The 21,586-nt window shown below is 42.5% G+C and overlaps 1 protein-coding gene across 4 annotated transcripts; it reads right to left on the reverse strand.

Annotated features, from left to right (window-relative positions):
* Positions 1-834: 834 nt before the first annotated feature.
* On the reverse strand, positions 835-20,316 carry LOC102944601 (fatty acyl-CoA hydrolase precursor, medium chain). Of its 4 annotated transcripts, none has more exons than XM_043526281.1 (14): positions 19,849-20,316; positions 17,463-17,585; positions 15,743-15,947; positions 13,633-13,771; positions 12,607-12,740; positions 11,286-11,439; positions 10,675-10,779; positions 9,595-9,699; positions 8,331-8,471; positions 6,822-6,902; positions 6,326-6,473; positions 3,708-3,854; positions 2,299-2,377; positions 835-1,515 (listed from the first exon to the last, which is right to left on the reverse strand). In XM_043526281.1, the coding sequence occupies exons 2-14, from the start codon at positions 17,536-17,538 to the stop codon at positions 1,332-1,334; spliced, it is 1,698 nt and encodes a 565-aa protein (XP_043382216.1). In that variant the 5' UTR covers positions 17,539-17,585; positions 19,849-20,316; the 3' UTR covers positions 835-1,331. The 4 variants fall into 4 exon arrangements, with proteins under 4 accessions (XP_043382216.1, XP_043382214.1, XP_043382215.1 ...); XM_043526279.1 differs by having other exon boundaries at positions 19,841-20,315; XM_043526280.1 differs by lacking the exon at positions 19,849-20,316 and adding an exon at positions 17,914-18,026.
* Positions 20,317-21,586: the final 1,270 nt, after the last annotated feature.

Raw genomic sequence — 21,586 nt, forward strand, 5'->3', positions numbered from 1 at the left:
AGAAAACAGAGGGGTGATGTCCTTTCCTACTATTTCTGCATGGCTGGCTGAACTGGCAAATAGACTGAACAGAGACAGTTGCCTTGAATAGCAGTAATAAATCAAGTTGCTATATAAGGCTATGGTGGCACACACGGAAAATATGTAGAAGTTAGAAATACTTCTGTTGGTAAAGACTTTAGTTTATGGGTTGTTAGATTAAAGACTGTAAATAAACCTCAACAAATAATTCTTCTTTCATTTAAATGTCTCAAGTCCTGGAAGAGTTTTAGATTTTCAGTCGTCAGCTTTTCCATTTTTGCTAGGATTGCATGCATCTATTACTGTTATCAAAGTAGTGTCCAGCAGTCCCAATGGAGACAAGAGCCACATTGTGCCTGATCTGAAGGTTGATTTTATAGGGCAACTGTTCTCATTTACTTTACACAACCAATCTCAAGGGTCCCTCACCGAGTGCTATACAGTAAAGGTGCCCTCACATAGACCTGCATGGTATATAACAAAATCTTCCACCTCAATTTTACCCAGCTGAATAAGGGCGTCTCATGGTACCAATCCCTACACTCACATTTTCAATAAGACGGCAGAAAGGAGAGAAGAGGGGTATTGATTTCCCCCACTCTGCACTGGACCCAAGAGCAGGATTGGTGAACCAAGGAGAGCAATCTACTCCATCTTAATGCATGGAGCAAACTGTGCAGGTCCTTTGCATCACATGCAGCCTAGGGAAAATTATACTTCAGTCTAGCCTTGCACAGCTTAGTGCAGAAGAGCAAATTGGTAGAACGACTCAGCAGAAACAACATGCAGTCAAGCAAGTTTTTGCTCTGAACAGATGTTTGTAATGTGAAAAGGTGAACAAAAACATAACAGAAAATGAAATAAAATGCCCCCAAGCTGGGGGTCCAACCATTTCCCAAGCACCCAGTGTATTGCCCTTCCCAGGGGCACTTCTGCAAGGGGAAGAGCTGAACTGATGTTAAGTCCTCCTTTACTGGGGACCCTGCACCCTGTCACACATAGTTCACTCTTGAGCACCTTTGGTGATCCTCCTTCGGTGAGTTATTTTTCCAAGGAATGACTTCAATGTCAAAAATCTATGCTAGTGCCTTGTTTAAGTTATCTGGAAGATCTCCCTGCTGGAGCTAGCAATGAATCCTATGGGTGTCAAAGCATTCTGCAAGCTGATCCCTACACCAGATACATGAAACAGTATAAAAAAATCTCTGGATAAGACTCCAGAATTTGTTAATTTCTCACAGTTAAACCAATTGTATCTGATTTTATTTTGTGACATACACACACGCCCTTTCTCCCCCACACATTATGAATTATAATTCTAGATGCTCTTTCTTTTCCTTCATTTTCTTGATTTTTTCAGGCAGAGTCTTTGTCCAGAACTCCACTCTGTTCCCTTTCAGTTTCTTTGCTTCCTTCTGCTGTAAATTCAACTCCAGGTATTTTTCATTCATGTCATACACTGGCCATTCCACCAAACTTTCGCCATTAGGATTTCTGCACACAATAGAATGAAGAGGTGATACAGTGGTGATACAGACCGGGAATGGGATAATCCATAACTTCTAGGCCTTCAATTTTAATACAGCCCAGACTAACAAAGCCACTTTCTTCTGACAGCTGTTCATTAGCATGTGAAATAAGTTAGTGGGCTCAGGTTAGCTTCTAATACAAACACTTCCATAGCAGAGAAGTCATCACAATAATAGGCACTGTGAGGAGGTAGTGTGGTATGGAGGATAGGGTGTAGGACTGGGACTCAGGAGACTTGGGGTACGTCGACACTACTGCAGCTATGCTGCAGTAGCAAAGACATTTCCTACATTGACGGAAGGGGTTTTTCCATTGATGTAGATAATCCACCTCTCTGAGAGGCAGTAGTTATGTCAAGGGAAGAATTCTACTATCGAGCTAGAGGTGTCTACTGTGGGGATTAGGTTGACATAACTATGTCACATAGGGCACAAAATTTTCCCACAGCCCTGGAGCTAGCTAGGTAGACCTAGTGTGAGATGTAGATTAGGCCTTGGGTTCTGTTCCTAGCTCTCAAGATGGTCCCAGGTCACAGTTCCGACACATTTTAGTGAGGCTCTGGGTAGCAGCTTGCACTGTCACTACCCATGCTGTACCTGTTCTGTGATTAAGCAGAGGACTGAAGTCTCTAGGGCTATCCATGAAGCTACTTTGGAAACATTACGGGGTCTGCATAACTGGGCTGTTTAATTGGCTGTACATTCAAATAGCAAAATTCTCTATTCGAAAAGAAGCCATGAATCTTACCCATTTCGAGCAAAGTTAGCCCAATATTTCATTATTGTCCTGCTGAGGTGTTTCTCTTCCTCTGTAGCATCTCTGAAAGCTGGGAATATCAAAGGAGGCTTTGTTTGAAAACAGGTAGTAGGTGTAGATTCAGAACCACCTTGCACCAACTATAGTTAACCTTTTGAATCTCGGTATTTTATAGGCTGCCAGTCAAACTACTGCTTTGAGTGTGTGTGTGTGTTAGAGAAAGGGAATGTATATGTCTATAGCCTCCAAAAAAGGGTTAAATTACCATATATTTCTGGATAAAAAGGAAGCCTGGATGTAAATCCATGTTGTCAGGTAAGGACTGGGAAAAAGTGTCACAAACAAAAACTACCCATTACTCTCCTATGCCAAATGAATCAAACAGAATAATTTGTGATGGGAGGAGCAAGAAGGAAATATATGTTTTTAATTTTACAAGTAGAATTTTGCAAGGCTGATTTAAATATGGCCAAAGTCTGCCTTCTCATACACCCACTTGTGCAACTCTGCTGATTTTAGCAGGTACCTGTCAGCCCTCAATAGCAAAGGGAACAACATATGGCTAACCAAGGGGTTCTCACAATTTTGGGGGGGGCCTCAGAATGCGGCCACCATCTCTTGCTGGTGGCTGGTCTGACAATTTTTCCTAAAATACTTAATTAACTTTAGGAAAAATAAATAAATATGCACATATCCATGTCCAAATCATTGTAATTTGTTTATGCAGAATCTTTTCCCCCAGACTCAATTAAAATAATGTACAGTTGTCTCTGTTCTTTACTGGACCTAAACAGAATAGAATCACAAATAAGGTGCTTTGTACCTTCTTGTCTTTTGCTTTTTTTTTGGTTGCTTCCCCCTCCCCCCAAGACATGCTAGTAACTAAGTCTGCAGTGAAAAGTGATATTAATAAACATACAAATATATCACTTTTCACAGCGGACTTACTCAGCCCCAGCAAGCCTTGGATGGGGAGGTGGATATGGAAGCAGCGGGGGCCAGGGACACTGAAGGTGGAGGTGTGTGACCTTGGGGCCAGAGCCTGCCACCATATGGTCAGGGAACGGACCCTGAAGCCCCGTGGCTGGAGCCTGCCACCCACCACCCAAGGGCTGAAGCCTGACCCCACCAGCCCTGGGAAGGTGGGGAACTCACTGACTGCCTGCTCCTCCAGCTTGTGTGTCTCCAGAGGTGGGCAGGGCCCAACCACTGCTGGCGGCTCTGTGGGAGGGGGCCGCTGCTTTGCCCACGCCCCCTGCAATCACCGCCCAGGAGGCTGTGGCCGCAAGAAAAGTCCCTCATGGCCGCATGTGGCCATGGTGGCTGCATCTGAGAAATACTGGGCTAACCTGCGGTTATACTGGAACAATAAACATACACTATGTTACAAAATTCCGTACCACACAGTGCCGTCTCATCAGTAAGAAATGCCCCTCCAAAGACAAAACTAACTTCATCTCCATGATCCGCTTTTACAAAATCTGGTTTGAAACTTGCTGAACTTGGACGATGTTGGAATTCGTAAAAGTAGAGTGGAGAGCCAGAGTCTAAGAGAAAACACAATTAAAATAAACAGAAAAACCACTACAAATCCACAAAGGCACCAAGCCTATTCAGTGCTGCATGGGGAATGGAAGTTATAGATTTAAAAAAATAAAAGGACAACATATTACATTTTACAGTGAGAAGCTAAAACAATTCTAGGCATGTAACTGGAGACTGGAATCAATAGTTTCTGACTTGAGTTTCAGATGAGACATGATCTCCAAACATAAAAGGAAGGATATCAGATTCAAAGCAGATAATGGATCAAGCCCCAGACACATTAAAGACTTAATTTTCATCTCTGAACCACTAAGAGTTCTTCTCGTTTGGGACAATGCAGAGGACAAACCAAAGGACAAAGCACATGAGCATTGAGAGCAAAGCATTTTCAATCCCCCAATCTTGCTATGGAACCAACTTCCAGAAGAAATCAGCTGAATCTAGAATCTCATCATCTTTAGGAGACACTGTAGAACCTCTTGAAAAAGCTGTTCCACCACAGCAAAAATGACACCCACAAAATCCCATTGACACAACCGCCCATCACCCCGAAGAAGAAGCTGAAACAAAACCAACCAACCAAAACAAAACACAACACATACTCCAAGAAGAGTTTTTTCCCCACAAAAGGAGAAGGACTAATGATGCCATGAAGTCCACTAGGGACTTTGCTATTGCTGTCCATTTTACATGGAAGACAGCCAAATACTATGCTGACAGGTGGCAGTGTAAAATCCTAAAATAGCTAAATCGGTAACGAGAGGGACCTGCATACAAAGGCTTTTCGACTGCATCCAGTACCAAAGGGGGAACAGTTTGGGCACAGTGATTGAAAAAGATTAGGGAGATATTACAGAAGAAATAATTAAAGCCTGCTTAACACAAGGAATACTTGAGTTCTGTCTTCGAGAGTTAAAATGCTTATACAAGCGAAAGCTGGAAATATACTCACCGTAAGTATGTATATGCCTTGTCCCCAGCCCACTATTCAATCACCAAGATTAGGAAGAGTGCTGTGGCATTACGCCCCATATTCTTCATAGTAATATTATTATATGATTATGCTATAACTAGGATATATTTTATGCAAGACAGATCAAGTAAGATATTGAAAATGTTATGATTCACTGAATACGATTATCCTACTTGTATGCATGTATTATTTTGGTATCTGAAGTTAAGAATATTGTCTATGCATCTATTACAAATGTGTTTACACCTGGGGAATGCCCACTAGACAGAATGCAATCAGTCTAGATGACTGGCTGGGAAGGGACATTAGCTTCTTCTAAGACCTGTTGTTCTCCCTAATCTCCCACCCGGGAGCCTTCCTGAGGACACTACCAACAGCCTCCAAGTTATGGCTGCTGTGACCTTACAGGGACATGTGATCAAGTCACTTGGTTCTGGACTCCATCTTGGAATACCAGTGTTTTTCCCCTGAAAAGCGTAGGAACTAAGCCTAGAGACAAAAGAGTTCCCACATAGGCAAAAGCTATTTAAGGCAGGAGAGTAGCATCACTGTGGTTTTTCACTGCCTCCCCACCAAAAGAGACTCCTGAAAACACCTGAGGAAGGAGGACTGAATTGGGAGAAAAGGGCTGAACCCTGGCTAGGGGGATTTCTAACCTGTGAAAGGAATACCTGGGGTTTTAAGCTGCAAGCAAGTGCAGTTTGCCCTTTAAGAATCTCTGCAACTGGCTTAAATCATTATTTAGGGTGAGAATTTGCTACTCATATCCAATCTCTTAGTATATTAAGCTTAGATTGCATTTTGTTTATTTGCTAGGTAATTTGCTTTGATCTGTTTGCTATCCCGTATAATCACATAAAATCTATCTTTTGTAGTTAATAAACTTGTTTTTGTTTTGTCTAAAACAAGTGTGTGGAAATCATAACTTCGGGCAGAAAGCTGTTGCATATGTCTCTCCACATTGTGGGAGAAGGCGAATTTTATGAGCTTACGCTGTATAGTTCTCTGGGCAGCACAAGATGGTATAAATCCAGAGGGGTGTAGGTGCCTGGGAAGCTGGTAAGTGTCCTAGCTGTATAGCCTTCCCATGCAGGGGCTGGTCAGAAGGCCTGTCTGCATGTTATTACAGCTGGGTGTGGTGTGTCCCTACCTGTGTGCTGGTGAAAGTGTGAGACCGGGACATGTCTGCAGCTTGTCACAGCATTACACAGTGAGTGGGACCCCAAGCTGATGAGTCAGGGGGAGGGAGGGTGTCAGTGGTACTCCAGTTCCAGGCAGCACCCTGGGGGAAACCCGTCACAAAGTGCATTAAAAAGTGATCCGATAATCTTCAATAATGAATACAACTGAGAATGCTTGGCCTAACTAGAAAGAGCAGTGACCAAATTGAAATCAGATCATGGACCTATTAAGTGTGCCATCTGAAGTCAAGTGACAATTGAGTCTTGGTAGGTTTGAACTTGTGACCTTTTATTTAACAAATATTAAGTAGAAACTCACCTCTGTGATAATTAGATGTTTTTATAGCTGGAACTAAAAACATTGCATCTCCCAACAAATCCAGAAACTGGTCCCGCAGAGCGACAGGGTCGTCTGTGTCTCCCAGATACTCGTCTGTTATCAGAGACACAAATTCAGCTGGCACAGGCTGGAAGGAAGGATAAGGAGAAGAAATTAACCAAAAACCATTAAAAAGAAGTGTCAGTCTCTAGAATTCCAAGTCAGCAATTAGCTTGTAAATATCTTTTTTTAAAATCAGAACCAGACAGCCCAGCAATAAATGTAGCTTTTGAGAACAACCCCTATTTGTGCCCAGCTTTGTGTTAAGTACATGCAGATAAGTAGGTGCCCATTTGTGAAAAATGTACATAGGCCCTTCAGCATCTGTGGGATTTTTAAAAAATGTATGTACAAAAAAACCCAAAAAACTCCCCCAAATCCTAAATGTTCAACACATCTGAAAAGAAAGACATGAGAAAATCTGCAGGTCTCTTACCAAGAACGGGTGCAGCATTTGTAATGTTGAGAGGATGGTTTCTTTATGCATCCCCTCCTTCAAGCCAGGCATGTCCAATGACTACACAGGAACATATTAAAAATAATCGTTTATGTTTATATAGCCCAAGAGCCTTAACAACTACACAGAGATTTACATACAAACCCACAAATGAAAGGTTCTGTATAACATAGGGACTGCCATTCTGGATCAGACCCAAGGTCCATCTACTACACTATTAGGTCTCAAACAGTGGTCAAGACCATGTGATTCAGAGGAAGGTGTAAGAACCACACAGTAGGCAGGTGTGGGTAATCTGTCTCCCGCCCCACACCCGAATCATGTCTCATCCTGATCTCTAATAGTTAGAGACCGGTTTAAGACCTTAAATGTGAGATTTCACATCCCTTCCAAAATGACAACAACAATTCTGGATATTCTTATCACATGTGTGTCCAATCCCTTTTTGAGTCTTGCTAGGTTCTAGTTAAAGTTAGAAAAGTAGATACAAAATATAGAATAAGTAAAGCTTTTGCCAAGTTTTTAGGGGAAGGTAGATCTAGATATAAATCCCTAAAGTTCTCACTATAAGGTAAATCAAACTCAAGCTATGGGAGTTCTCCTAGTACAGGAGGCTCTCAGTTTGGATAAACCTGCAGCTGGTGATGTGGCGGGAGTGACGTTGTAAACTCCTGAACTTGAATTGCAAAGCACAAAGTAGTAGTGACACAGAGAAACCAACTTTTTTTGATGTATGGATGCCTCAAAAGCTTTATTTATTAATTAACAAAGATAGTGGTTTCCCCTGCGTGATTTAACATTTGAATATCAGCCTAAATTTTCAAGATAGATAAGTGATTTGGGGTGCCTTAATTTATTTTTGGATGTCCAGTCTGAGGCCCCTTAAATGTGCCTGATTGCCAGAGAGTGGCACTCAGCGCTTTCTAACAAACCATCTGGGCATCCAAAATCACTAGTCAATTTTGAAAATTCTGGCCATCAAATTTCCCTCTCTTTGCTGGAGGAACATGGCAAAATTCTTAGAGGACTTCTGTGGTGACATCAGATATACACTGGAGCTCAGATTATAAGTGTGTGTGTGTGTGTGTGTGTGTGTGTGTGTGTGTGTGTGTTGGGGGGAGCCTGGTGAGGAATATTGATCATTACTTTAATTTCCAGTCTTTTCTAATTCTTAGACTTCACTTTCCGCTACTCTACCCTCCATCCCAGAGGTGGTCTATGTATGTAATAACTCTGGGATCCTTCAGAAAGAAAGGCCCTCTGTGAACGTAAAGCAATTTTTTGGAAAGAGTGAAAACTATAAAAATGCGCAGGAGCAGCTTGGGGCCGGGGGGTGGGGGAGAGGGAGGGCCTTTCCTAAACAAGAATGGGTGACCAAATTTTGTTTTTAATAGGAGAGGAGGCTGGTATAAAAAGGTTTGGGAAATGTGCCACTAATATGCAGTTAATGCAAAGACTACTGTAGAAGAGCCATTAGAAATTACTTACGAAAGGAAGCAACCAGCCAAATTCATGATTATTTATTCCTATTATATATGGGACAGCGCTGAAGTCTTTGCCAGCCATTAGCTCTTCAGGGTTCTTCTGAATAAACACACCATCTATAACTGCTGGGATAATTCCGACTTGCTGGAGGAGAAAAAAAGAACGCATTTTTAGAGCCCTGTGCAGATACAAAATTTATATCCGATCTGCGACCTGCAAAAATGGTCCATGGATATCTGTGGATATGTGCGAATATCTGTGGATTTGTAGGGCTCTACACATTTTGAATTGTTATGCGGACTTACTGGTTTTCCTGTAGACAGTATTGCAAAGTTTCAACTGAGACCAGACTAAAAAAAAAAATCAGACAAATATTAGTAACAGTGTGATGGGGTGGACTAGGTCCTGAGGCCCCCTGCTGGAGGCCTTGTGGCCCTGCCACACCTCACCCCAGAAAAGGGCAGTGGAGAGGGTCCTCCGAGCTGCCTAGAGTGGCTGCGTGGGAGGCAGCCAAGCACGGCCCAGCAGGCTAGTATAAGAAGAGCTGCAGGGCCAGACTAAGCAGTTCCTTGCTTGAGCTGGAGGAGAGTGGATGGTACTCTGAACTGGCTGCTGGGACTCCACCAGGACAAGGCCCAGAGGAAAGGGTGAAGAATGTGCTGGAGCCATGGGGAAGTAGCCCAGGGAATTAGAGCAGCAATGCAGATTATTTAAAGGGACATTGTGGTTGGCTGCTATCTGTTGGGTCCCAGGGCTGGGACCTGGAGTAGAGGGTGGACCCAGGTTCCCTGCCAGCCACTAGGAAAGTGGCCTGGACTTTGAGGCACCCCAGAAGGGGAACTGAACTGTAGTGGCCCAGCTGAAGAGCTGGGGCCAGAAAGGCCCTGAGAGGGCCAAGTCACTACCTCTGGGGAGGAGCCCTGGGGCACTGCTCTATTCTGGAGCAGGGAAAACTTGAGGGAGCCATTACAGAGAGCACTGGGAGAGGCCCCTGCTGGACTTTTTGCTTTTATCTCACAGACAGACTGGGTATGACTCGGCCAGAGGGCTGAGTCCCTGAAGACCCACCACAAACAGAGAGAGTCAGGCACACACACTTGGCCAGGGGGTGCTTGTGAAAGGTGAGTGTGACCCTATTACAAACAGTTATGCAAAAAAAATTATGATGCTGGTCCCAGTTCAGCCCAGACACACCTCTATGGATGTCAGTGCCATTATAACTGCATGCACTGTGGCTGCATTTGATATCTCAGTCAGCCTCACCCACCTGTTGTTGAAAGTTCAGAATCATTTCTTCTTCTGGTTTCTTCCTTAGGCAATGAACCATTGCAGCTGAACTGGAGGTGTCACAGCCAGTTATGTTAGCGACTATCTGCAATTATTTACAAATAAAAAAAATTAGATCTTTTAAAATCTTTTAGGTTCTAGGGAGATTATGTTAAATAGTAAAAACAAGAAAGTGTTACAAGGAATAGAAAGTGGAATTTGTGAAGCTAACCTAGCACACACACTTACAAGTCCATCTTTAATGAGCACCAATTTTTCCATAACATGCACCTGAAGTCATAGGATGGGATTGTCAAAACTGCTCATTGTTAGTCTAATTGATTTAGTCCTATGCCAGATGCTTTTGAAAAATCTCACTCATAGCATAGAATACTAGCTGAATATGCTTACAAATCAGCTTGGTAGGTCTGGAATCTAAACAAGAGACCAGATGATAAGTGTAAAAAACATGTTGTTTTAAAGGGACATTTATAAACCTCACAAGAAATGAACGAAGCCAAGCCCAGCACTCTAGTTTCACATAACTGATCATCTTGTCTGATCATTGGCATGAGTTTAGAATAAAGTATCCTGCATCTCTTTCTGAACTGCGTGGCTGCTTTTGGTTTACGTAATAATATTTCAAAAAAATATTTTAGATTGTGCCAATAAAACAGCAATCAATCTCTAGAGTCCTCATATTCTACTGAAGCAGACTTACATTCCCCAGCATGAGCCCTCCATGAGCACCTATATAGGGGTATGAAGAAAAAGGAAGCTACATACAAAGTTTTAAGTCAAAAACTGAATCTGAGGGGGAAGGGAAGAAGGAAACTCGCAAAGGAGGCAGATGACAGTTTCCACGTAGGAAAAACAATATGTAACATTTGAAGGATGGAATCTGATCTTTGTGTAATAGGTTGCAATGCACATGCCCCATGATGAAGTTTCAAAGAATCTAGCTGAACAAAGAAAAAATGTTAACTCCTCTGGAATGACACACAGAGCTTAGAGGGCAGATGATGTGTCATCATAACTGTGCTGCTCCATTAACAGTCAGTAAGAATGGGTATATCAGAACCTTAGCAGTCACTTCAGGATGTGAACTGAACACGGCAGGAAAAAGTGCAACTCCACTCTCAGAGATGGCTTTATGGAACAAGCCCTTGGCCAAAGGAGAGAGAACCTGGAAGAGATTGGAAAAAAGTAGGGTTCAAACATTATAGTCAGTTTACAGTAGAGATGGACCCAGGCTTCCAATTTCAGATGGACATGCAACCTTTCCCAGGGTGCGGGGTGGTTGTTCCTATTTGGGGGGCTGGTTCAGTTATCAGACTTGCTGCAGTGTAGGACGGATACTCATTGTTATTCCCAACGTAAAGTAAAACCAGGAGTTTGTAGGGGGGAGGTGTTTCAAAGCCTCATCTGTATCCATTATAGCATTTGAGGGGAAGGGTGGCCTTGTGACTAAAGGGAAGACAGGAGTTCTATTTCTGGCTCTGCCACTGGCCTGCTATGCCCTTAACCTCTCTATGACTCAGTTACCCCATCTGTAAAATAGGGATAATACTTCCCAACTTCTCAGCAGCATTATGAGACTCGATCAGTCAGTGTTTGTAACACACACTGAAACCCATGGATGGAAGGCAGCACAGAAATGCAAAGTATTGCATTAATCACTATAAAACCTACAAGGCCAGAAACGCTAATGCCTCCTGCAGACTCTCCAAATATAGTGACAGATCCTGGATCTCCTCCAAAATGTTTGATATTCTCTTGAATCCACTGGAGCGCTGCCACTTGATCCAAAAAGCCCCAGTTTCCATGAGCGTGTTCATCACCAGTACTGAAAGCAAGAGGATTCTAATTAAGTCCCAATAGACTTTATTTTGCTGTTATTAAGTTTATGGTTCTATCTCCAGAAAACAAAAATAATCACTTATGTACATTGTTTAGAATAACCTTATTGAAGATACGTATTTCTACAAGCTTACCTCTACAAATACCTACAGAGAATGGGCCTAATTCAACCCTGGGGTAACTTCCCCTTCGGTGAGTGAAGTAACTTCTGGTATGAATTTGGCCCAAGTTAACTAAGATACATAAACTTTTTCCTATTTGTGGTTTGACTTTTGGTTATAGGCTTCTGTGCATTTCTGGGTGACGAAAACAAAAAGAGACAAAATAGTAAATCCCCCCAAAATGCAGAACTGGAAAGGGTTTATGGCAACTCTATACTTAAAACGCTGCACAGCTGCAGCTGCGCCCCTGTAGCACTGAAGTGAGGATGCGCCTACCCTGACTTGAGAGAGCTCTCCCATCATTGGTATAGTTAATCCACTTCCCCGAAAGGTAGTAGCTCTCCCATCACCATAGTGCTGTCTACCCAGAGGGATTAAGATTACTGTGCTGCTCAGGGGTGTGGATTTTTCACATCTCTGAGCAGCCTAGTTATACTGACATAGGTCTGTAGTACAGACGGACCTTAGTGCTGTTATTCAAGGGACTCTCTAAAGGTTAGGAACTAAAGGCCATGCATTAAATGTACATTATAGACATAAGCTATCAGCATCACTCACTGTCAATGCACAATTTGTCTCCCGAAAGTTAACACTATTTCAGCGGATATAATGACATTTGCTGTGGGTTTAAAACCTTCCTCAAATTGATGAGAATGGTACCAAACCTACCTTGTACAATAAGCCAGTCAAGTGAGGAACATCACTATGTAATGGGATCCCATGACCATATCTAGAGGTACTTGAAAGAATGAACCTATAAACATGCTCCTGTATCTCACGTGAGCTGTGTGTTTTAGGACTTCATGGAGGCGTCATTTGAAGAAGCAAGTGTGTAAAATAGTTCTTTTGGACAAATATTTAGAGGAATGCAGCAGAACAGTGCTCCTACTGTTGATATTTAATATTTTATATCATTAAAATGTTTCACCCATTATATCCTTGTATACAAACTGTTTGTGTTTTAATGGGGATGGGATGATACAAAGACTCACCTAAAGAATCCAGTGATACCTAATCGATACTGTATAGTTACCACCACCAAATTCTCAGAGGCAGATAATCCAGACCCATCATACATTGAAGCTCCACCCATCGACAGACCTCCTCCATGGATCCACACCATAACCTGAAAAGAACAAATCTGGTTACAGCTCTCTCTAGCTGTGACATCTCTGATCTCATATGTAAAAACCCAAATCAGAACATTGCAGATTGAAGTTCTAATGCAGATGCACTAACTGAAGACTGGACGTAAGCTAGTGCTCATGTTACACAGACTGTCCTGGAGACTAAAATCCATCCAACAGGGAAAACAAGGGCAGAGGCAGAGCCGCTTTTCTTCAGGTGTAGTCAGTTACATAAAGCTTAGATAAACATGGGCTACATTGACCCCTGTTCCGAGATTTAGACTGCTAAAATGCAGACATGAATTACATGAAAGGAAGGCATGGTCCAATAGAGCTAGAGATGCTGGCTCTCATACAGATTCCCTTTGTGGCCATAGGCAAGTCATTTAACCTCTTCTGCCTTATCTGTAAAATGGGAATAATGACAAATAGCAAGCTAATCCCCACATTACTCCTAGGAGTTAATTACTGCTTGTAAAGCACTATGTAAGTAATATGATAGGATTCAGAAAGGCTTTTGAAAGACATTAAGAAGGAACCTGTAATAGTTTAGATACAACTCTCAATCATGTCTTTCCAACAAAAACACACTTCCCTCCCCAACTCTTAAACAATGAAGGGTGTGTAAAAAGCTTGGAGGAGTAGATCTAGGAAAAGGACCTCTTTCTCCTCATCTGGAGAGCTGCCAGAAAAATTACTTCCAAAACACCTTTCTTAAAAGCTACTCTTTAGCTTGAATTTTGGCTTAAGGGAGTACTTCCAGCTCTACAAAATTAAGGGGATGCAGACGTTGTCTTGGCTGCTGTCCAGTACTATTGGAGGAGATCTCTGAGCACTTGTAATAATTGCTATGGTTTGAAAACACTACATTTGTACAGTAGCTTTGCTTACAGGTAACTTGGCTTTCTCATTGGAATGGGCAGGGGTATAAATATTCAGGTACAAACAGTCTTCAGAAATTGAGAAGTTAAGTTGTTTACGTGGAAAAATTTCTCCAAATTTTTCCAGTATCGCCTGGTCTTGTAAGCACCTTAAAGAACAGAAAGGAGAAGACGGTTCTTCACTGTTATGATGACAAAAATATCCATTATCAGTTTCACTGGAGAATGTTACATTTCATCATACATTTTTAAAAAAATAATTTAAAAAATTCAAATCATGATTCTTTTTATTTAAATTCAGATTTTTTTAAAGTTGACATGCTGCTAGTTCTTTCTTCCCATCTTATAGTCTGAAATTGCGAATGTGGATATTTTGTACTTGTTTCATCAATTAGTTTGCCAATTAGCAGAATTTCAGTTTTTACATGGAGATTTTTTTCTAGTAAAAAGTTTCATGCTCGGGCCCTGATTCAGCGAACACACATGTGCTTAACTTCACTGTTGTAGGTATACCCACTGAAACCAACTCAGCTAGTTATGGGAATATAGTTAGTGTTTGCAAGGTCAGGGCATTAAAATGCTCATCTCTGTTGAAAAAGTCAAACACAGGGCCTCATTAACATCCTTACTGTGATAACTCCACAAACCCAACCCCGAAACTGATAGCAAATAGCACATGCTATATTTTCCAACCAACACTACTTTCCAATATACTGACCTTCCACAAGTCAAGAAGGTTGAAATGCTTCAACAACGCTATACTCCTCCATTACAGTTTGCACGCAGAAGTCAAAGGGACATTTGCTCACTTATGCCTAAAACTGACTTCTATTTTTACAGATTTTGTGCGTGTATAAAAAAGTTCACAATAACTTGGTTCATGCATTGAAAGTTACTGCAACTTTTCATTGTTAACACAGAAGGAATTTTGTTTTGTCACTAATAGATTTAAAAAAAAATACATAACAGTTTTAGCTGCTAATGTTGCAAACACTGTTGCACATGCTTAACTTTAAACACATGACTAGTCCCAATAAAGTCAGTGGGACTATTCATGTGAGTCAAGTTAAATATTTACAGAATCAGGATGTTAATTTTTCAAATATCTGGGGGTTTTTGCTTATAGCAGTTTTGTAAAATTCAAATAAGGTACCCTACCAGTAGCACCATTGTTTTTAAAACAGCATTTAGAATTTAGTTCATTATAAATTTAAATCTAAAATTGCAATAGCACAAGTTTTCAAATCAGTTTGACAAAGCCTCAACCTGTTTTAAGTCAATGATTTAAAGAAAATCAAGTGATTTAATATACCTTGATTTAAATTTCACCACCCTGTTTCATCAGCAGCTCAATTTTCCCGTATAAAAATGGATTAAAAATTTGATATCAATTAGGTCATTTTAGCAACTTAAAAAGAAAAGGAGTACTTGTGGCACCTTAGAGACTAACCAAGCAACTTAGGCATTTGTAATGAATGCTTCCTTCACCATATTTCTTATATACAGCAGTAAAGAAGAAAAGAAAAAAAGTGCCAAACCAGTTTCTCTGCTCTTCCTGTAAGCAGTAATAGTAATTCCATACTGTATTTCACAAGACCCCACCAACAATGCGGTTTAAAATTAACTGTTTGAGGTGTTAACATCTAGCACTGGTAATAGTTTAAACTTGTGTAGCACCTTCTATTCAAGAATCTCAAGCAAATACGCATCAATTTCAGCTGAGTTTCCCAGTTAGAATTTGGGTGTGGAGAACTTCTATGAAACAGTCTATATGTTCTCCAGTCACATTCTATAGGATTATCACATCTGTAACTATGTGTCCCGTTAAGACCAGCGTGCCTTAGACAGGTAGGAACCCCAACACTGTTGTTTGAGGGGTTTAGTGCAAGAGCTGTGCAAATGGGCCTTGCTAATAAAACAGTATTAAGCCTGCACCAGTCTGTGTGACTAGATTTACCATCAGGGCAGTTTTTCATTATTGTAAAAGCATACTCATTGGGCCGAAGTTCTCCTCAAGGATAAACGCCTTTCCCCAGTGAATAAATTCAATTTATTTAGGCCAAAAATGTTACATTAAAAAAAAGTAAAAGATGTATAATTTGGAGCACAAGGGTTCTTACACTGGTGGAAAAGAAGTTGCATCTCTCACACTAATCCATGGTTCAGCTGGTTGTGGTGGGGAAAATCTCAGGGCTCCCACAGGTGGTTTTGCAAAAGGAATTCCAAGAAACACATTTGTAAGTCTGTCAGTTCCCTTGACAGTAACCCGTTTCCCTTTCAGTGGCCCATATTTGGTAGCCACTTCTGGTTGTTCGGTTTGTTGTCCTGTATAACATAAGATAAATAAATAACCGGACAAGTTAATGGCCTGATTCAGAGTCCTGCTGACTTAATGGGCTTTGGATCAGGCCCCATTAGCACCAAACACTAGTGCCCATAGAATTTGCTTTTTTCCCCCTTCTCTTCAAGCTTTCCATTGTTTTCAGTGGCCACAGTAAATGTAGCTATTACAAACACTGATTTCTTCCATTGCAGCGTACATTCCCCCAGTTTCAGATATTTTCCCGTCATTAGCTTTTTCAGCAGCTAGGAAAAAAGAGCCTCGAAAGCCACCATTTTGCAGTCAGGCCCAGAGATGGGCCACAGTGAAAACTGCAGATCCAAACAACCATCAAACAACCACCAAACTTTTGAATGTTTGAAATCTGAAATTTTGTGACTTAAGTCTTGAGTCCATCCCTATCTACAGTACATGACTTAAAAGCAGGGTCTAAAGTTAACTAGAGTACAGTTGTTATCCTATCAATCATTATATTCGGTCCTGCTGCTGAGCAGGCTAGCACACACCACAAAGTTCAATGTCTTGTGTAATCTGGTAAATTTCCCCTTTGTCTTTGAAAGCTCTAATATTTAGAACTTAGAATATAAAGAAGTGCAGCAAAAATATTTCATGGCTCTGCTCAGTACTAGCCACACTCTTCCCAGACTATCAGCAAAAGAAAGGCTCCTTATTTTCCTTGAAAAGAACCTGCTCTGAAATATAGGAATGATAGGATTTTTTTTTTTTTTTTTTTTTTGTTTTTTTGGCATTCCCTCCACTCTACTGCCTTCAGCTCTCCTAAGTAGTGAGGTGCTGTAAAAGCACAGCAAAAACAACCATGGAGTATGGATACAAAGATGACTAGATTTAATAAGAAAAAAATAGTAATCTAAAGCTGTGTTCAGAACACAGCCAGCCTAAGCATTGGAGATCAGAAATGAGCCTACAAACACAAGAAGATAAGCTCAGATCTGATGTAAGCAAGTGAAACTCTATTGTAATTTAGTGGATAAACTTTTTAACTGGAGTTACAGCAGGTAGGAATTTGACCCAAGAACTCTGCTGTAGAAACAACAATTAGATAAAAGTTGAAGTAATTTCAACTGCTGATCCAGCAGAGTTAACCACATAATGAGCAGCCTTCATGTGCACTCTGGATAGATTTTGATAGTCAATTTAACATTTCTACTTTCAGAGAATGCAGATTTCCTTTCAAATATTTTATGTACTAATATTAAAATTAGCCTTAAGAAAGACTGTGATGACAAATGACCGGGAAATGTACAGACTAAGTCACACATTGTCTTTGTAAAAGTGAAATAGATCAATTCCTGAGAATAATCCTTTGCCTCCAGTACAAACTAGGTCCTGTAAATTGTCTGCCAACTTCATTTGGGGGAAAATTAAAATGAAATAGGATTTTGATTAAAAAAACTACACAGAACCAGACAGAAACTGATTGTGGAATCCCTGAATCCCACTCAGTGTTTGCCTTTAAAGTAAGACATTTTATTCCTTACCCTCAACTAGAATTGCAAGCACCCATGCTGCACAAATCAGGGACCAAAGCAAGGAACTCCTACCAGGAAAAGACATTTTCTTCTGTGCACTTGAACACAGTGTTGTCTTCCTTGTTTTAACTCCTGAAAAAGCAAACCCAAAAGTCACACTACAAGGGCCCAACTATGAGCTCACAATTACATTCTCTTTCAAACACATGGTAGAAATATGTTGAAATCTGTTTTTAAAACTCAGTTTTGACCTAAGCCCTGACTGAAAATGAGCCAGTAGTTTTTGGGGGAAGTCAATATGGTGCCTGTCACAGAAAATCACCTGGGAGCAGGGCCATCCCTAGCTATTCTGGGGCCCTATGCAGCCCCTCCACAGGGGGTGTGTGGCCCCAAGCCTCTGTGGGGGGGTGGGCATGGGGCTGGCTTCGGGGGCAGGTGGCAACTGCCCCCCAGCACTCACTGGCGGCACGGCTGGGGCCAAGTTGCTACACTTCCTGCTGCTGGTGAGTGCAGGCCCGACCCTGTGGCAGTCCTCAAGGGAGTGGGGGCGGGGCAGGGGCTTTGGGGAAGCGGTGGGGGTGGGGCTAAGGCAGAGCAGGGGTGGAAAGAGACGGGGCTGGGGCAGAGCAGCATGCAGCTGAACAGGGCACCAGGAAATGTGGTGCCCTAAATTTCCTGGTGCCGTATGCAGCGTACTTTGCATATGGGTAGGGACGGCCCTGCCTGGGAGTAATGATCACACTCCCTGCGTCTCCCCCATTTTGAGCCACACTTATGTCACAATCATTCTGAGTTCCTCTTTGCTTTCTGAAATGCAGGGTAGGAGGGCAGATGAAGCAGTTCTACAAACTATTTGAAATCAATTCAGCAAGGAAAAGCTGATAGGACTCACTACAAAATTAGGTTGGTGCACTGAGAGTATTTCAATAAACCTGCACTTCTTCCTGCAGCGGGGATATTGTTCAATATAATAGTCACAATACAGAACTGTGAGAGGAGTGCACATGTGACTGCTCACACCTCACAGACCCAGACTCAAGAGTGGGGGAGAAGTCAGGCAACCTGAACCCCCTCAGGTCCAAATGCCTGTTGTGTACCCTCACTGCCCTCCCAGTTGGCAGCACTTGAGGGAGCTGTCTAAGGCAATTGCACCAGGCAGAGGGTCAGCTCCTCCTCTTCCCTTCCCCTTGCAAGGGATGAGGATCTGTCTGGAAAGAGGGTCAATCTCTCAGACAGCCCCAGGACATTCAGTTTGAAGGGTTTGGTCTCCCAGAGTCTATTGCCCCTTTGCAAGGTTTACCTTATACCCCTCTTCCCGCCGTGTATTGCCTCACTATAACTCAGGGGGGCTTTGGGAGCGGTGGGTTTTGTGGCTGTCTCCTCACACCGGTATGGAAGAGGCTAACGAGCTCTTCTGGGCCTGTTCCACGCTAAGGAGACCTACCTGCTAGGTTTGTTCAGCCTGGTGGAGAAGGAACTTAAAAGGGGGAATTTACTACAGGAAGGGGCGCTGAAGAGGAAGAAGGTGCTCCATCCAGAGACTGCTGGCCATCAGGCCATTAATTTAGACTTGGCTGAGGGCAATAGCTGAAAAACATTGTCACCCGTCTGAAGAGTCCATAGTCATACCTCCCCCTCACTGTAATTTTGTTCCTGGGTGTGTTGGGCCTTCCTCAAATTCTCCCGGGTGAACACCCCTATATTTCTGAGTTGCTCACTTAACTGTATGATATATTGAATTGCGCTTAAGGCCCCCCACATCTTTTTCTTCCCATTCTTCTCGTTGCAGATCTAAAATGCCCTGCAGTTGGCAACCATAGAGCAATTAGAACGGGGAGAATCCTGTAGAGGCTTGTAGGACCTCCTTTATGGCAAACGGGAGTGGTAGTGTAACCCGGAAAATGGATTTTGGGGCACCCCTAGAATAACCTGCCCATCACCCCTTTAACCTGTCCTTCCCAAGATATGGGTTTCCAGGGCAGTTAAGGAAACACTAGAAGACATAGCTATAACCTTCCGATAAAATGATTGACACAGGCAGTATTTTCTCCTAAATAAAGTATCTTTTATGAATGTAACTAATAATCCCTACCACAGTATAATCTACAAATAAAAATCAGACACAAATCCCTTATTGCAAGTTAAAGAGCAATTAAACCGCAATAACATAATTTTATGATACTGAGTGGATGCGCTCTGTAACGGCCAGTCCATTACAGATTGCTGACAGCAGTTCTTAAAAATACTCTAAATTTCACATAGGTAACTTATGATTAACAACAGAATTTTATGCATCTTTATTAACACCCATACACACACATTAATACTATACCCTACACTACGCTATACTATACCATACTTATATTTATACTGTAATTAAAACTAACGGGTTTACGCTATCCGCTGACTTTAGCCGCTACCACCGCTGTTGCTGCTTTGCCAGATTGTTCCGTTCTGTACTGCTCCGTCAGGTCAGTTCTCTGCTTGATCTCGCTGTCTGTTCTGCTCCGGCAGCCGCTCTCCTAACTCCTCACTTCTTCTCTCTCAGCTGTTCTAACCATCGACCTTTTATACAGTGCTCTCAGCTATCAGATCTTTACTGCACATGCTTATCACTACTTGTATGCCACAGAGTTATGCCGCACCTGTTTGGCTTTGTGGCAATTCTATGGAGGGTGTTTTTTGTGTTTTTTTAGCTGAACTTTCAACTTTCTGGTCTACTGTCAGCAATGAAGTATCATATGACCTGCAGCTTCTAATGGTAGACTGACTTTTGCCTATTCAAAATGGAAGCTAGGGACACAAAATGGAGTTCAGGGAATCTCTCCAGTATCAGAGCTGGTCCCACTGCCTGGGTTTGTCACTTCAGCATCCCCTTCAGGGTCTTATTAAACCACCTTACTAGACCATCAATCTGCAGGTGGTACACTGAGGTCTTCAGAGACTTGACCTTCAGAAGGAAGCATAATTCCTGTGTCATTTGGGAAGTGAAGTTAGTCCTGTGGTCTGTTAATATTTCGCAGGGAAACCTTTTGAGTGAGGAGAGCTTCAAGAGCTCTGGAGCTATAGCTGTTGCTTTTGGGGAGTGGAGAGGCACAGCCTCTGGATACCTGGCTGCATAGTCTACAATAACTAATATGTACTGATGCCCTGCTGCAGTTTTTTCTAGGGGTCTGACCATGTCTACCGCGATCCTTTCAAAAGAGGTGTCAATCAGGGCAGAAGGACCAAGGGTGCTTTGGGAATCCCTTTGCTTCTAGCTAGCTGACACTCTGGGCAGGAGGAACATTATTCTCTCACTTCATGGTGTACGCCTGGCCAATAGACTTGAACTAATATCTGGGCCAGTATCTTTTCTTTCCCCAGGTGGCCCATGTAGGGGATATCACGTATCAACTGCAACACAGCCCTGGCGGTACCAGCACGGTACCACCAGCTGGTCTCTCACCAATCCAGTTTGCTGATTCTTCTCTATTTGGTATAAGTGCTCCTTCCTGAGTGCAAAGTGTGGATACCATTCACCTTCCTGAGACTCTGTTTTAATGGGGACTAGTTGCTCATATGCATGGTTTAACGTAGGGTTGCTCCTCTGTTCTAGCAAGAAATTCCCATTCCATAAGAGGACTTCCAGCTCCTGGTGGCCTGCTTCTTTCTTTCGGTGAGGGTCTGCGGCTGTGTTGCTCAGGATGTCCCTTCCCTGGGGTCATTGGCTTCCCCAAGGTTTGCCAAGCTCTGGCAAGCTGGTGTCGCCACTTGGCCCCGTTCTCACTTGCGGCCCAGGCCTGGGTATTAATAACCTGCCATAAAAAGGATCAGTCTAGGCCTATAATCATGGGGTAGGCCAATTTTTCTGCTAAGGCTGTGGTTATTACTGCAGTATGGGCTCCCACCATCAGCTGTAGCTGCTGGCTGGGGTAGGTCTTGACATTGCCATGGATACACTGAAGGTGGATTGTGTTTTTGGGAGTCGTGCTACTTCCCACCATGGAGGCCTGGACCACTGCCTGACTGCAGCTTCCCTTGGACCATCACCGGTGCCATCAACTTGGGGAGGGGGTGTTTCCGTGCCCGGGTTTCCACCATCCAGCGCGGGGCGTACTCATACGCCATCAGTGGGCACTCCTTCAATATGT

This window comes from Chelonia mydas, chromosome 12, assembly GCF_015237465.2.
Source record: "Chelonia mydas isolate rCheMyd1 chromosome 12, rCheMyd1.pri.v2, whole genome shotgun sequence".
Lineage (NCBI taxonomy): Eukaryota > Metazoa > Chordata > Testudines > Cheloniidae > Chelonia > Chelonia mydas.